Raw genomic sequence first — 17,581 nt, 5'->3', positions numbered from 1 at the left:
GGCCTGAACCAGACCGAGCCCCATCACGAGAGCAGAGCCTGTGTAGATGGCCTGGAGATAATCTAAACTCACTCTCTGCCTCATTGTAATACTAAGATCTCTGCCCCAGGAGGATCCTAGGCCTTATGAGCATCACATGTGATGTATGTGAGACCATGTTCTCAGATTGCACCTGTGCAGGCTAATGCCCACCTCTACACGTGATGATAAAACTTCCCTTTTAAACATTCATCCCCCACCTGAAACAAAAGACACCTGCTTCCATTTGTTTGAGGAGCCATGACTTTGGGAAGAATTCCATGTGGTCTCCTTTATTTGGCACAAATAAATTTCACTTTGTCTGAGAACTGCTTCTGGTGAAGGATCTGATATCAACTCACCAAGCAGCAGAACCACTTTGCTGCAGTAACAAGATCACAGAACAGTAACAGTTCTAGAGAGATGAAATGTGCTTGTCATTTATGTGTAAAATCTGGAGGAATAAACGTAAAATTCTTAAGAGGAGTTAACTCAGAATAATGGTATTTTTGGTGCAGTGAAGGAACACTTGGATTTTTATTTTCTGCTTGATGAAATAATATTGTCTGAATGTTTCCACTATCAGACATAATGTTTCTAAATAATTTTAAAATAAAGATAGTTACATTTACAGAAAGAGAGAAATCCCAGAGGAAATACAGCTTCCCCACTTGTTAGAGAAGCCCTTTGGTCTTGGCGGATAGGCAGGACTCAGGAACAATTTCCAAGGAAAACATCCTTAAGAGTTTGGGATGAATGCTCAGGAGGAAGTGATGCCAAGACTTGGGGATCTTCTGGGGTAACAGGTAAAATTAGCTGGGACAGTGTTAAAAGCTCATGGAGTAAGTGGAGTGATGGAAATGGTGGTGGTAATACTCTCAAAATGTTTTCTGTTCAGCCCTAGGAAAAAGTTCATCCAGACTATTGTGATCAAAGGTCACTAAATGTGAAGAACTGTGGAGAGATGATCTTGTCCCAGTTCCCTATGGTACAGGTAGAAACAAGCCCAACCATGCAAAGGAACTTTCTAAGATCACAGAGCAATACTCATAATCCACTTTCCTGATTTTCATTCACATGAATTTTACCTTTTGAGTGAAGCTCATTCTCTTTAACCCCGAAGCGTCTGGAGACCCAAGAGTATCAGGAAAGAGACATATTTCATCTCTGTTCTCTAGACTCTATGGCAGGCACTGTCTCCAAAGGCAGGGAGGATGATGACTTTGATGGCCAAGTGGGGTTGTGGAGGATGAACCCTCAGCACCCACATCCTCCCTCCTCCCCCATCTGTCAGTCCTATTCTCTGTCCTTCTAGGATCCTCTCCTAGCCAGGGGAAGCAGAAGATGAGTTCCCAGACTACTTTGCATCATTATACCTCCAGCAAAACTCAGAGGTTTTTTCCTAGTAGGAAGGGTGGGGCCCAACAATAACATCAAAGATGCTAGTTATTACATGGCCACACACTAATAGGAAGTGATTCTATAGCATGAATTTTATTCTCATCTCCCATCTTTATTCATTCTTCATTTTCTCCACACCCATCTTTGACCTCATCAACATTCCTGAGGCATCTTGTTTGATACTCCTAATTCTCCACCCTTTCTCATGTCCCATTCCCTTGTGTCCTTTCCTTAATTTCTATCCTTTCCTCTTACCTCTCTTACTCACCATGTTATCCCATCCCTCCCTCTATCCTCATATTATATCTTCATTCCTCCACTCCCAATCCTGTCCTCCCTCCCACTCTCATGTCTTTTCTTCCTGTGCTCATCTCATTCCATCCTTTCCGTTCCTTGGCTCCAGGAAGAGATCATAGAGAAGTCAGGCTCCAGGTGTAGCCACGGGACAGTTTTAGGAATGATACAGTAGAGGAGCAGTAGGATTGCCAGGACAGGGTAAGTAGCCTTCCAAAGGAGGCTGGAGAAAAGACACAAATCAGGAATGGATGAGCTGAAGTCTGGATAAACATGAAGATGAGGAAATTCTATGGGTTGGAGCTGTGCTGATGTACTAATAAAATAAAGTTAGAAAGAGGCATCACTCTCAGAGACTTCATTTATGGATATTTTGTGAGCTAGGAGCTTTGGGAGAGAAAATTAAGACATTGGAGGAGAAGACTATATTGGGCATTCTACACTGAAAATTCTAAGGACCATTTTGGAGCATAAATGTTTGTTATTTCCAAGGCTTTATCATATATGTGAGGAAGGTGACTTATCCAATAAGAGAGAAAGACATGCAGGGGATGGAGATGGAACATTCCGTTTTTGACCTGAAGATATATCACACATGCATTAATGTAGTTTTTATTGAGTGGGCTCTTTCCCTCTCTAGACCTTAACTGTGCCTTAAACATCCTATAGGATCCTGGTGTGGTAGAAAATATAATGAACTGATTTTTTTGGAGGTGAAAGGTGAACAGTAATATAGAATAATCCTTGGCACTGAGCCCACTTGGCACTGGATTAAAACAGCTTTCTGCACTCTGATCTGGAGGGAATCTCACATCCCCTCCAGAAGAAAACTTGGCAGTAATATTCTTGGTTACTTAGGCTATGATTACCCAAATAGCCCTTCTCTGTAGGACATTGCTGCGCAGAACTCCCAGGCTTCCAAGGCTTCAACTCTACCCGGAAAGTGAGCAGGGCCAAACCAAGGTGGCAACTTGCCCGGCAGAACCCAGTTTCGTTATCCCCCATCTTATTTGTTTCCATCTGTAGCACTTATCACTATATGATGTTCCATACAGGATGCTATTTATTTCATTTATTTTGTCCCTTCATTACAATGTGAGTTGATGAGTGCGGAGACTTTCATGTCTTTTGTCTCTCTCCTTCACCAGTGCCCTAGAAGAGTGTCTGGATCATGAAGCAATTCAATAAATATTTGTTGTATGACTAAATGATTGAATTATGGAGGGTTTTATAGCATATCACAAAACTCTTTCAGGCATCAGGAGATAGGAAAAATTGTTATGAACCATTTTTACAGGTTATTGCCTTCATGGGAAATCTTTCTCAATCTAGAAGAGGCAGGAAATGAGGGACCCTATTTCCTATCAACCCTATCAACTCTCAGGTCAGAAACCGCCTCCCCACAAGTACCCGCCACAGGGCACCCTGAACATCAGAGTTTCTAAGGCTGTAGATTAGTGGGTTCAGCATGGGGTTGATAACTGTATTGAAAACACCAACCCCTTTATCTTTGTCTGAAGCCTCCTCCGAACCCAGACGCATGTAGTTGAAGATACCGGTCCCATAGAGAAGACACACCACAGAGAGGTGAGAGCCACATGTTGAGAAGGCTTTCTTCCTGCCCTCCACTGAGCGGATTTGTAGAACTGCAGCTGCCACGTGGATGTAGGAGGTGATGATGAGAACCACAGGTGCACCTGCCATTATGAAACCCACAGCAAAGAGCAGCAGCTCATTGAGTTGGGTGCTGGAGCAGGAGAGCTGGAAGAGCTGTGGCAGGTCACAATAGAAGTGATTGACCTCATTGGGACCACAGAAGTTGAGGGTACTTAGGGCAATAGTGTGAGTCAGTGCATTGGTGAAGGCACAAGCCCAGGACACAGCCACCAATGTCCACTGGACTGCCTGGCTCATGCGGGTGCTATAGGTGAGGGGCCGGCAGATGGCCAGGAATCGGTCATAGGCCATGGCTGTCAACAGGAAACAGTCCATTCCAGCCAGGAGGTGGAAGAAGAAGAGCTGGGAGAGGCAGGCTTCATAGGAAATTGTACGCTTGTGGGACAGGAGACGACTCAACATGGCAGGAACAGTGACAGTGACACATCCAACATCCAGCACTGACAGGTTCCCCAGGAAGAAGTACATGGGGGTGTGGAGTTTGGGCTCCACAAAGATGGCTGCCAGGATACTGAGGTTGCCCCCGACTGTGACCAGGTAGGCAAAGAGGAAGAGGACAAAGACCACAGACTGCAGCTTTTCGTTTTCCACCAGGCCCAGTAGAATGAACTCAGTCACAGCTGTCCTGTTGGTCCCAGCTTCTGGATCAATGAGTGCCTGTAAGGAAATGTCCCAGGGGGGAGGAATCAGTTCACTCAATTTATTTACTCAACACAAATGTTGTCAATCACCTATGTTCAAAACCTCAGGAAGTTCCCAGCTGTCCAGATGATGATTTTCCCACTCCCCAGGCCACACCTCACTCACTGACCTCCCCCATCACCTCAAAGCCTTTATCCTGCTCTTTGCTGAGATGCCCAATGCCACCATCATCTTGTCCCTCCCATCCTTTCCTAGCTGAAAGGGTGAGAATGCTTGGGAAAATAAATTAAGAGAAAAGCAGACTTTCTCTTTGATGTAGTGAGATTCAGAGGAAATCTCCCCATTTTTCTCTGAAGAATCAGCCCAAACCAATAACAGATTTCAAAATAGAACAATTAATGATATTTACAGAGAAAGTAGAAAGCATTTGAAAACATAACCTAGGTTTCAAGGCTTCTGGAAATATTGAAGATGAAGAAAAGTTATGGCAATAATCAGAGAGACGATACCCATGATTGTGGATATCAGATAGTACAGCCAACTACATTTCTCGAAGGTGACGGACATACTCTGAAGTATAAATTCAAAATCCCCTGGTCAATAAATATCTAGAGCTCTTGTTGTTAATTAAGACTTACACTGGACTTTGCGTAACAGTTAAATTTAAAATTATTTATTCTTTTGCCACCCCCTCTGAAATCAGCATTGTAAGCATACCTTGGTTTTGTTGCTGCTAGGTATAATTAGTCTTCTGCATTGCACAGCCACTGTCCTTACACATTCTTAACTGAAGAGTGGTAGATTGACCGATAGATCTAAGGAGGTGTCCTCAAATGAAGCAGGCACATACGTAGAGAGCCAGATTGAGCTAAGTCTTTCAGGCCTTATAATAAGCTCCTGATCAAAAAGTATCATTGTCTCTCTACTGCCCATGGAATAAACTGAGCTAGAGCTTCACTAAGGGTACTGTTAGTCCCTTGCATAGAATACGCTGGAATCAGAGGATCACAAGCAGTGGGAGTCTAGTATTCCCTAGTATTCCTTAGAGTTAGGGAGAAGGGAAAGAGTGATAGGACCTGAGCTCACATGGATGAAAAGTTGGATGCGATGATCTCTAAGCCTTAAAATGCTAAGATCACGTTATTGGTGAATGGGGGGATCATCCTCAGGCCTGATCATCATCGATGAAATTGATAATTGATAAATTCTTTGCAAATTGACAAATCAGTGGGTGGATAATAATCTTTACATATATTATATTAAAGAACAATTAGCTACACTCCATTTTCCCTATGGATCCGTATTAACAAGCCTTTGTGATTGTGACCTTGGGATTTTCTACTTCTTTGCTCAGGCTGTTTTCTCTTCCTGCAATGGCTTCCCTCCAATGCCACATGCCCAAATATTTCAAGATTTGACTCAAATGCTGGCTGTTGAATGAATACTACTTGGAAACTTCCCCATCTTAAAATGATCTCTGTCCCTCTCCCCTAAACTCTCACTACACATTATTTCATGGAACTTATTACTGTTTACCTTCTAGCTAAGTCATTTCTAGCTAAGTCATTTCTCTAGAGAGCATATCTCCCCTACTTCTAAAGTGACCTGAGGACAGAATACATGTTTGATTCAGTTTTCCAATAGCAATACTTACTTCACACATAGTGGGTACTCAATATTTCTTAAATAAATAAATGGATGGGCAACTGTCCATAGGATTTCAGAGAAAGAGAGCTTCAGGATGAGCTAGAGGTGTCATGGAAGGCTTTCTGGGCACAGTGGAATTTGGGCTAGTCTTTTGTGGATAGTGTGACATAGGGGAGGTGTAGGGGCAAGTGCAGGGTGCAAGGTTGCTGAAAGGACTACTACTTTCCTTGGTTTTGGTGGGACAAGCAGGTAATGTAGCAATCCACACACTGACATGTTTCATGTCAATGTAAACTGCTCGAAAGAATAAGGCGCTTGGGAGGGGTATCTCTCACAGACAAGTGAGTTAGAGCCAGGAATAGAAGAACAACAAGACAGCTGCTGCCAACCCTGAGATGGCCAGAGATGTGGCTTCCTTGAAATCGGTGAGATTCTGGAATGACCTCCAATCATCCAGAGACGTCCAGAGTGTCAGATGGACATAATGTCCATTATGAGAAGCCCTCATGCATTAACACTTTCAGGGCTTTGTAATGAGCCCCAGGTTCTCCTTACTGAGCTATGACAGCTGTCTACTCTGAAATTCCAACCAATCCCTCCATGCTCCCTGGGATGAAAAGGCTAAACAAGGTCTCTGACTAGAGTGAAGGTTCTACGCTGCCTGATGAAGTGGGTCCTGAACAGTGAACTGGACTCAGCAAATCCCTTCCTACTCTCACCTAACAGTAACAGAGAGCACACTTCCTCAGGAAAGAGGGACATGGGCGAAGCTGCCCAGAAAAGGAGCCAGAATCTCTGGGTTATCACCTTGGATCTTCTCCTACAAAGTCTTCCCTTTTCAGGGGTATCAGTTGCACCATGTGTAAAGTCAGGTTTGAGCTGATGGCAATAGAGCCCTGTCTCTGTTTTGTAAGAGCAGAAAAAGGACCCTGGAGTGTACTCACCTTGGCATGGGCATAGAAGCCAGTGAAGTTTCTTCAGGAAAGAAAGTGAGGAGTTATGAAACCCAGTTATCCACCCAGAGAGCAAGTAAGGGGCTATATGTAAGAAAATGAGGAAAAACAAGTTGACATCTTCTCTGTAATAGAGCTATCTTAACTTTGGTGTTATCCTTTGAGGGCCTCAGAAATTAGTCCTCCCAGGAAAGCGGACACAGATGGGGAGAGAGACAAGATGATTTGTAAACAACTCAAGCCCTTCGTAAATACGGCAACAGTGTCGTACATCTTCTTGTATTTAGACTTTCTTAAAAAAGGCTTTATCTCTAGCCCTGGCTTTATGGCACATAGTTACACAGGTGATATATTCCGCTGAATGGTGGTGTCACTGGGGCCTACAGGACTTATATATATCCTCAAAGTCACCCAGGAATCTAAGGGTGTAATTGAGACTAGATATATGTTTCTTAAAGGAGGAGTTTTCTTCCCCAGACGTCAGCCCCAAGCAGGGCTCTTGAGAAGAAACAAGCTAATTTCCAGACTTGCCTTGGACCTGGGGATGAGGAGGTGGCCCCAGAAGAGAGGCATGAGGGAGAAGCTTCCTTCAAACCCAGTTTCCTAATGAGTCCTCAAGATGTGGTGCTCTCTCCCTCAGGGCCTTGTTAGTGGGGGCCACTGGGACTGTGTCTTGGGGTTCCTATAATGATTCTGGAAGTGGTGGTAGAAGAGCTATATTGAACTAGGAAGGACTCCTGGGAAGCTGCCTACCAATATGATTGTCTAGGCCAGGCCCTTACAAGATGAAAGCCCTGGTGAAGGTCACAGGTTAATATACAGAAGATGAGGGAAGGTTGAGGAGTGGGTTCTTCTGACTCCTACATCCACCAATGATTACTCATCCAACACCCCCTCCCCAGGAGAGAGTTCTCTCTCTTCTCCCACCAGAGGAGCCTGGTGCAGTAGGAAAAGCACTGTAGACAGACCTGACCTTCTGGTTAATAGTGGTTTGACTTTGGACAAGCTGCTGCAACCTTTTAGGCCTCAGTTTCCTCACCTGTGAAATGAGCACATCTTCTGCCAGAGAGAATTGCTCTGAAGATTATGAATGAATAAGATTCATTAAGTTGCTAGTAGAATTCGACGATATGTCAACATACCAACTTATAACATTTAGAAGCGCTTGTTACCTGCATGGTAATGTGCTAAGACCTTTACAAGCCTGGAATCTCTCTCAGTCCTTGCAACAATCCTATGAAGTAGATTGTAGCAGACATAGCAGATGTTCTGACTCATGTCTTACTCAGCCTTTCTTCTGATCTCAGTCGTGGCTGGGTTGGACAATTCCCTGCAGGCTTCTGCCCATTGCAAGCTGACAGTGTTCCCGCTTCCTCCTGATCCTCTGATGTGAACACGAGGGGCTGACTAGGTCTGAGCACATGTGGAGCCCAGAGTGCAGAGGGCAACTTGTCAACAGGAGATAGGAACCAATAGATAAATGCCCAGGAACCAATAGATAAGTGCCCCACTGCCTCTTCTTCAGACAATTCTGGGAGGCATTCTATATACCCTTGCATGATCAAGTCTCTGCTGTCCATAGTGGGGACTTTGGTAACGCAGCCCTCCTCAGGGATACTTCTTCCTTCTTTGTCTCACTCTCTTCATAACCTCAGTCTTACTCCCTGGGACCACCTCCCAAATAAATAACCTCTTACTCCCTGAGATGACTTTCCAATTAAACCACACACACAACCTGTCTCATGCTCTGATTTGGCGGGAACGCAACTGAAACAGTTGATACTGGGAATAGCCCTGGGAAGCACATCCTGCAGATGGAATTATGGAACTAAACCATTCACTACTGGTTGGGGTATGTGGGGTTGGTGATAACCCCAGCAGAATTACAAAGACTGGCTTGTGCTAGATTGGGAGGAGGCACAGGTAGAAGGAGAAATACTGGGTTATGTGCTAGCACTAACACATTAATATCATGAGAATCATGGTGATTATAAGAATTGTGGAGTTTTAAGAATAAAGGATGGCTTTTGTTAACCTTTTTGGAATCCTTGAAGAAACAGAATTCTAAACCTAGGTCAGCCAACAATCAATTCAGGGTATATTGTGAAAGCCAAAAACTTGCATCACAAAATTTAATGAGACAATTAACCTTCTGCAGCCACAGGGCAGACAGTGCAGAAAATCAGGCCTAGGACTTAACTGTAAAGGTGGCAGTGCTACAAGGGAGGCTGACTGTGTAGCTTAGTTGGCTCCTCTCTGCTAAATCCAGGGCACTGATAGGGAAGGAGTGAGACCTTGAGTCCTGGGGTGGGGATGTTTGAGAGGATGCACATGAGAATTTTGAACTTCAGACTCTCTTGAACCCACTTGTCTGGCAAAAGCATCCCTTCCATCTGGAGGAGGTCCATCTCCTTTATCTTGAAGACCATGCAAAGACCTCACAGGAAGCAGATGCCTTACAAGATGATTCTTGTCCTCCTCAAGAACTTCTCCCTCTTCTCCTCAGTTTCTCCAGAGTAATTAAGGTTAGGTCTCAGCAAATTCTGAGAAAAAAAGTCCCATCTATGATTTAAGAGGAAATAATTTGCTCACCAAGAACAATTCTCATACCAGGCTATGATGAGCTGAATAAGGGTCCCCAAAGATATCCAGGTCCTAATGCCTGAAATTTACTTTATGTGGTAAAACGGACTTGTAGATGTGATTGTTAGGTGACTTCAGCTGGGGAGATTATCCTGTATTATCCAAATGGGTCCTAAATGTAATCACAAGAGTCCTTATAACAGAGCGAGAGTTTTGTTTTGTTTTTTTTTTTTGGTGAGGAAGATCAGCCCTGAGCTTACATCCATGCCAATCCTCCTCTTTTTGCTGAGGAAGACTGCGCCTGAGCTAACATCCATGCTGACCTTCCTCCACTTTATGTGGGATGCCGCCACAGTGTGGCCTGACAAGCTGTGCGTCGGTGTGCGCCTGGGATCTGAACCCAGGCTGCCAGCAGTGGAGCATGCGCACTTAACCGCTACACCACGGGGCTGGCACGAGAGAGATTTTTGATTGCAGAGGAAAAGAAGACAATATGACAACGGAAACAGAGACTGGAGTGATGTGGCCCAAGCTAAGGAGTGCCAGCAGCCACTAGAAGCTGGAGATGACAAGGAATGGATTCTCCCCTGGAGCCTCCAGAAAGAACTTGCCCTGCTGACATCTTGAAGTAAACCCTGGAGGACTCATTTTGGACTTTTGGCCTCCAGAACTGAGAGAATAAATTTCTCTTGTTGTAAGTCACTAAATTTGTGGTAAGTTGTTACAGCAGCAATAGGAAACTAATACACTAGCCAATATACCCTGGCAGGAACTGGAAGCTCCTCTTGTTTATAGAGGAGCATTGTGGGAGTGGTTCATGAGGACCAAAGGAGTGGGGTATAATGGCATTCTGAATAGGGAGAGTTAACAGACATGAGAGCACTTTTCATGGTTCAGGCTTTAACATCCTGTCAAGGATGCCTGGAGCTGGTCCCAATAAACTGCAGAGATGTCGCTTTGAAGCTGGATATTGGTTATAGGGCCACTTCAAGATCTACAGTCAGATTAAGTTTGGCAGGCCTACCTCTGGGAGCTTGTCTTCCTCAAGGTCCCTGGGTGGGCAGGGTTCCCAGCCCACAGCTTCAAGGGGTAGGAGCTGGGTTACAGGGCCACTTCAAGATCTGCAGTCAGATCGAGGTCAGCGGGCCTACCTCTGGCAGCACAGAAGAATGTGTCCTCTCGCAGGTCCCTGGACAAGCAGGAGTGCTCCTGGCCCATGACTGTGAGGTGCTGGAGCCAAGTTATGGGTCTGTTCCAGTGTCTGCAGTTGGACTGAGGTTGGAGGGCCTGTCTCAGGGGCGTGGATGGGCATGTCTCCTGCCTTGTCCCTGGGCAGGCAGGACTTGTAGCTAAGAGGAGCTGGTGTTGTGTCACGGACCACTTCAGCATCCACAGCCAGAGTTGAGGTTGGTGGGCCTGTTAATTGGACACAGGTGGGCATGACTCCAGCTGGGTCCCTTGGAAGATGTTGCTGGTGTAGGGCCAAGGCAAAACGAGGCTGCAGCTGAGTCCACAGGGGACAGGGCTGTTTCCAGGTCTGTAGCCAGGACTATTGTCAGCAAGTCGGCCACCTGGGCACAGGCCTGTCTTCTCAAAACAGCTTTCCGTGGTCTTGGGCTCCACGAGGGTCTCCTACCTAGATCCTAAAGCTCCACAAAGTCACTTTTTGTCCAAATTATTGTTTCTGAGGGGAAATATGAGTGGAGGGCCTTTTCTTCTGGATCTTGGTGACTCTTATGAGATTATATACATAATATCACATGCACTATATATATGATCAAGCTTACCTTTTATGGTGTTGGGCAATTTTTATCAATTGTGGAAAATGTTAGAACATACAAAAAACAAATTCTTTATATGTTAATGATTTGACTACAAAAGAAATGCAAGAGTACTACAAAAACATCACTGATAAAAATTTATAGAGCATTTAGATGGGAAAGTCATTTTTTATAAGCATGACACACAAAAAAGAGGGAAAACTTTATAAAAATGTCAAACTTACTCTGGGCAAAAGACACTCTAAACAAAGTTAAATAAATGGGAAATTAAAGAATATATTTGCAACATACATGGCAAATAGATACTATCCTAAAACATGAAGTGTTTCTACCAATCATTAAGATAAAGATAAACTACCCCCAAAGGAGCAAAAACATAAACAGGTAATTTTGAAAGAATAAATACAAATAACAAATAAATATATAAAAATATATATCCAACCACAATAAGTAAAGAAATACAAATTTAAAAATAATACAATATTTAATCTAATTATCAAAGACAAAAAGTTCTATTTATAACACCCAGTGAAGTCAACAAGTGAGGTAACAAATATTCTCATAAACTGCCAATCAAGATTTAAAAGGGTGAACATTTTTTGGCAAATAGAAAGGCAGAATATTTACCAATTTTAACTTTGCGTTTCCTTAGTATGAGTGCACACACATACACACACAAATTATTTATTTGTATTTAACCAGTGAAAATAATTTCAGAAGTATGAAAAGATATATAAATAATAATAGTAGTCCCAATATTATTAGCAATTTAAAAAAAGAAAATAACTTGAATTACATCAATAGAAGTTTAGTTAAATAGATTATAGTTTATACATAAAATGGAACATTATGCAGCCTTTAAAATGGATAAGATAGGTTTTTTGGTTGACATGTAAACAATTATACCATGCAGTGTGCACAGGGAAAAAGCAGATTACACAATAGTATGTTGTTTGAATGTGTGTGTGTGTGTTCATTTACTAAAAAGCTAAACACCAGCCATTACCAATAGTTACTTTTAAAAAATGGGATTATTGTGGGAATGGCACAAAAGGGCAATGACAACATACTACTTTGAACTTTTACAACATGATATATTACATGTATAGTAAAATTTCTAAATAGCAAAGAAATTTCCAATCTGGAATGAAAAAGAAGAGACAAATTCCAAAGGAAAGGAAATCTCTCAAGTAGTTAAAGAAACCCTATGATCCTGGAGGGTGGACAGAGTGCTGGGAACCAGTGTCCTTGGTCATTCTTTATGATGCTGAACCAGTTGATCCATTCCACCCCAGGGATGATGCCACACAAAACCATCCCTTGAGGCTTCAAATGAGTGTCCAAATGGAAGAAGGGCCAGAGACACGGGGATTTTTGGAAGTGAACAATAAGCTCTGTGTTGCAGTAGTGTTTAATTCTGGTGGATAGAAGAAGTGAGGGTGGAAGATGTGGTAACTCTTCAGGGTAAACTGAGTGAGACAGTCTTTCTGTTCATTCAGACAGTAGAATCAGAGAACACCAGAGGTGGAAGATCCTTGATGACTACCTTGTGCCTCTGTCAAGGACAGACCCAGAGAAGGCAAAGAACTTACTCAATGTCCAGAATGTTGTCGATGAGAGGAAGTGATGAGGTGAGAACCATGTTGTGGGTCTTCTTCAACAGGTTTTCTTAACCCTTGGAGGAAGCTCGATCTTTGTATCCCTGAAATTTGTCTGGTGACTAAAAAGGGATCGGAAAGAGCCATCTTTTCCTTATGTCTGTTGACAGTCTTGGCAGGCATGACCCAAAAGGTAGGGAATAAGTTGGCAAGTTGAGTGCACAAACTCTGATGACCCTTTAGAGATGTAGGTGGATAAAATACCCTGCAGTCCTTTTCTTCTCTTTTCCCATCTAATAATATTGTCCCTGACATTCTAGGAGCACCTTTTGTCTAGAGAAGCAGGAAATGCACACTTTTGGACAACTTAAAAGATTACTTTATCCTTGGTGAAGAGAATGGACTACAATGGTGGCATTAGGACTGCCACCATTGAGAGAAGCCTGCATCTCTCATCCCTGACCCACTAAGTTTATTACCCTACTTCCTCCTCTGGTCTTTTAACAGTCTCAAGGCGTCTTGTCCAATTCCTCCATGCTGTCTCATCTCCCACTCTATCTCTCTCTGTCCTCCATCTGGTCCTCTCCAATACCTCTATCTTCCCTTCTCAAACACTTTTGCCTGCATTTCTATCTTATGTCTCCTATTCTTCATCTTTCATCTTCATTTTTTCAACAAACTCCCCACTTCCAATCTTGTTTTGCTTCCCTCTCTCACATCCTTTCTCTTCATCTCCATCATACTCCATCTTGTCAGTCTGTTTACCTCCATAAAATATCACGGAGAAGCCAAGTCACACTTACAGGCCAAAGGGAAGTTTTAGAGAAATTAATCAGGAAACACCGGTGGCACAGTAGAGATGCCAGGAATGGGCAATTAATCCTAAAAGGGAGGCTAGAAGGAAAATTCAGCTAAATCATGACTGGACTAAAGGCTGGTAAGCAGCAAACAAGATGAGATGATGTTCTAGGTTAGAGACATACTCTCCTACTGATAAGGGAAATTTAGGGTGAGGCATCACCCTATGATTCATTTTTACAGATATGGGTTGTCTTAGCTAGCAGATCTGGAGACTGAGAGTAAGAATTTAGAGGGGAATTTAGTATTGAGTATTCTGGATTTGTTTTAATGTTGAAATGAGATTTAGGTTATAAACGCTTATCTTTTAAAGGATTTTAAACACATGAGGAAGGATAGGTGAGGGCAATTCATTTTTGTATCATAAGATATATCATATGTGTTAATGGAATTTTAAAATTTAAAAACAGGTCTGAGAGCTGCACACAGGGATCATGCTTTCTGGAGTTACTAGAGAGTACATGACCACACAGCTTCCCATCTGTCTCCTCTATATCCTGTGGGATAATTGTGTGATAGGAAAGAAATGAGCTACTTTTTGAGGCTTGTAGAAGGTTGATGGCAGAAATAACATAATCCTGAGCTCCAGGTCTATGTTTTATAAACTGACCAACCATACATGAACTTGAGAGAATCCTATGACCCCCTGGGGTTGGGAGAGGGAGTTTGCTGGGATATTTTTGGGATCCCAGGATATAGCCAACGTGTAGGACATGAAGCTGTGAGCATTCAGGGATTCCCAGGTTTCACGTCTTCTCAGAAAAGAGAGTACACAGTGACTGAAGTTTAATTTGTCAAGGTGCCTGGCCTAGGAGAACCTACATACACATTGCTTATAATTAACAGAGCTTCTTTGAGAAACAATAACTATTATCCCCTACAAAATCCTCATGCTTAGGGAGATAGTAGCAGTTCTAGACCATTTGTTCTGGTTGCTGAACCCAGAGGATTTCTCTTTTTGTCCAAAAAGAGAAAGGGAGGATGGAGGAAGTGACACTTGAGACCTCATCAAGCCAATGACCGTCTCCCTGTGAGGACTCGCCAGAGGGCACCCTGCACATCAGGATTCCTGAGGCTGTAGATGATTGGATTCAGCATGGGACTGATGACAGTGTTAAAAATTCCAACAGCTTTATCTTTATCTGAAAGCTTGGTGGAACCTAGTCGCATGTAGTTAAAGATACCTGAACCATAGAATACGGCAACCACAGTGAGGTGGGAGCCACATGTGGAGAAGGCTTTCTTCCTGCCCTCCACTGAGTGGATTCGTAGAACTGCAGCTGCCACATGGGCATAGGAAGTGACAGTGAGAGCCATGGGGGTGCCTGCCATTATGAAACCAACAGCAAAGAGCAGCAGCTCATTGAGTTGGGTGCTGGAGCAGGAGAGCTGGAAGAGCTGTGGGAGGTCACAGTAGAAGTGATTGATCACATTGGGGCCACAGAAGTTGAGTGTGGATATGGCTACAGTGTGGGTCAGTGCATTGGTGAAGGCACAAGCCCAGGACACAACCACCAACATCCTTTGGACCATCGGGCTCATGCAGGTGCTATAAGTGAGGGGCCGGCAGATGGCCAGGAATCTGTCATAGGCCATGGCTGTCAACAGGAAGCAGTCCACCCCAACCAGGAGATGGAAGAAGAAGAGCTGTGTGAGACAGGCTCTATACGGAACTCTATGCTTGTGGGACAACAGATGACCCAACATTGAGGGAACAGTGACGGTAATGCACCCAACATCCAGCACTGATAGGTTCCCCAGGAAGAAGTACATGGGGTTATGGAGTTTGGGCTCCACCAAGATGGCTGCCAGGACGCTGAGGTTGCCCCCAACTGTGACCAGGTAGGCAAAGAGGAAGAGTACAAAGACAACTGGCCACAGCTCTGGTGTCTCTGCCAAGCCCAGAAGGATGAATTCAGTAATGTCTGTTCCATTGGCCCCAGATTTTGGCAGCATTAGTTCCTGCAAGGAAACAACCAAGGAGATAAAGAATCATTCCTCTCAATATATTTGTTCAAAAAGAAGAAATAAACTAACTTCTATATGCCGAGCCCTCTGCTAAACTCCCCCTCTCTCAGTAAGGACTTTCCCACTGCCCCGGTTGTATCACACATGTTGAAACTTTCACTACATTTATCTCAATAGTTTTACTTCATTCTCAAGTGCCTGAACAGGTAACATCACCACTCTGAACCTCTCTCTCTCTCCTAGCTGAAGGAATCTATTTGTACAGATTATGAATGACAAAACCCTTGGGGAAAATAATTAACCAGAAAGTGTACTTCTGGTTTGAACATGGCAGAGTAAATTTGGAACTTTATCTTCTCAAAACTCATCCTTTCCCAAGACATGCAGAACAAGAATAAAAATACAGATTCTATTTTCAAAGAAACTAGAAAATATCCAAAACTCTAATCCACAAACTAGATGAGACTGCTTCAAGAATAATGGAGATAAAATAGGAGAGTGGCAGAGAGAGAAAATTCATGCCTGTAGAAAAAGCTGGGCAAGTACAATTCTCCATAGAAAAGAGCACTCACTAAGGAAAAAAATCAAAAGCCCTAGTTTCCAATGATGGGAGTAGGGTGCATAGTATAGCATAGTTCCCTTCTGTGATCCTGAGTTGGATTCAAGAAGCAGAGGAAGGGCTCAAGGAAGAATCTCACAGGCAAGTGTATTTGCAGGACTTAGACACAGCATGAAGCTAGAGGTGAGAGATAAGGAAAATAACTCACAAGAGTTCTACAGTAATCAATCTGTCTACATTGATTAAAGACAAGAACAAGCTAAAATAACTCACCCCTAAATTTGAATCATAAGGTAAGTTCCTGCCAGCCTGGAACATGAGCTTAGCCTGTTCGATACAAGTCTCCTGCAAATAGCTAACTCAGAAAAAAACTCACTTCATTCAAGGATTCAAAAACAAACAAGCACTGAATCTATACAAGGATTCCAGAAACAAAAGGAAGGAAAGAACCAAGAAAAACAAATAGATAAAACTCACTCCATGTAAGATGGTTGCCATGGAACAGATGAAAATTGTGATCAAACATTTCAACATAATCTGAAAAAGCTTAAGGAAGCATTTTCCTCTATGAGATAAGAGGACAAAGTAAAAATACAAGAGCTGAGAAAAGAGATGGCAAGAAAGACATAAAATACAAGCTGGAAGAAGATAGGAACAAATGTTAAAGAAATGTAAAATTATGACAAAAAGAAAAACAAAATTGGAAACAGCAGAATGGGAAAAATTCAGACAGAGACAAGACCAGTATTTAAAAAGATAACAAAATGAAATGGAAAAAGACAGAAAATGATAGATGTAGGGACAGAAAAAAAGGAAATTCAACATATGTACAACTGGAATTGTGAAAGAAGGAGATCAAAATAATGAGAAAGAACAATTGTTTGACGGTAAATTTCAGGTCAAAAAATTTTCCAGAAAGAAGAGAGTATTTGAATCTACAGATTGAAAGGGCCTACCTTGTCCCAGGAAAAATCATATATCTAGAGTTCCAGCACTATTACATACCACTGTAATATTACTGGATATCAATGTTTTAAAAAAAAGAATTGGTTGCCAAGCAAAAAAGGTCACGTCAATTTTAAAGAAAAGAAATTAAGCTGGCCTCTCGCTTCTTCAAATCAGCATTCAGAACCGAGATATAATGGAAAAGTGCCTTCAATATTTGCAAGAAAAGAAAATGTGATCCAAAAATACTATAACTATCTGGACTACTATTCAAGTATAAGGTTAATCTTGCAGTGCAAGATTTCAAGTAATATTATTAATATTAACCACTCTTGAAAAAAGCAGACTCCAGGGTTTTTAAACAAAAGTTTTTTTTTTAAACACACCTCAGCCAATAAAGACAAAAATGGGAAAACCACAGGATATGAACAGGTGGTTAGTTGTAAATGTATTTCAGTATAGGACCAAGACTAAAACATTTGTGGAAATTATAGGTATAGAATAAAATGTAAATGTTTTAAAAATCTGAAAAGATAAAATGGTTATAATTAACAGAAAGGAAGAGATGAGATGGGAGGAAGGATAGATGTGCTTATTTCCTCATAGTCCATAGCTAAGCGTTAAAAGATATCATTCAACAGAGGATTTTGCGCACAG

The 17,581-nt window shown here is 42.5% G+C and overlaps 1 protein-coding gene and 1 pseudogene across 1 annotated transcript; both read right to left on the bottom strand.

The window, feature by feature from the left end:
• Positions 1-3,067: 3,067 nt before the first annotated feature.
• On the bottom strand, positions 3,068-10,433 carry LOC131416792 (olfactory receptor 3A2-like; annotated as a pseudogene).
• A 4,027-nt stretch (positions 10,434-14,460) lies between these two features.
• Positions 14,461-15,420, bottom strand: LOC131416637 (olfactory receptor 3A1-like). Its single transcript, XM_058559295.1, has one exon. The coding sequence runs from the start codon at positions 15,406-15,408 to the stop codon at positions 14,461-14,463; it is 948 nt and encodes a 315-aa protein (XP_058415278.1). The 5' UTR covers positions 15,409-15,420.
• Positions 15,421-17,581: the final 2,161 nt, after the last annotated feature.

The sequence above is a fragment of the Diceros bicornis genome, chromosome 18 (genome assembly GCF_020826845.1).
Source record: "Diceros bicornis minor isolate mBicDic1 chromosome 18, mDicBic1.mat.cur, whole genome shotgun sequence".
In the NCBI taxonomy this organism is placed as follows: domain Eukaryota; kingdom Metazoa; phylum Chordata; class Mammalia; order Perissodactyla; family Rhinocerotidae; genus Diceros; species Diceros bicornis.
Note: the sequence above shows the minus strand (reverse complement) of the source record. Positions and strands in the feature narration are given on the sequence as shown.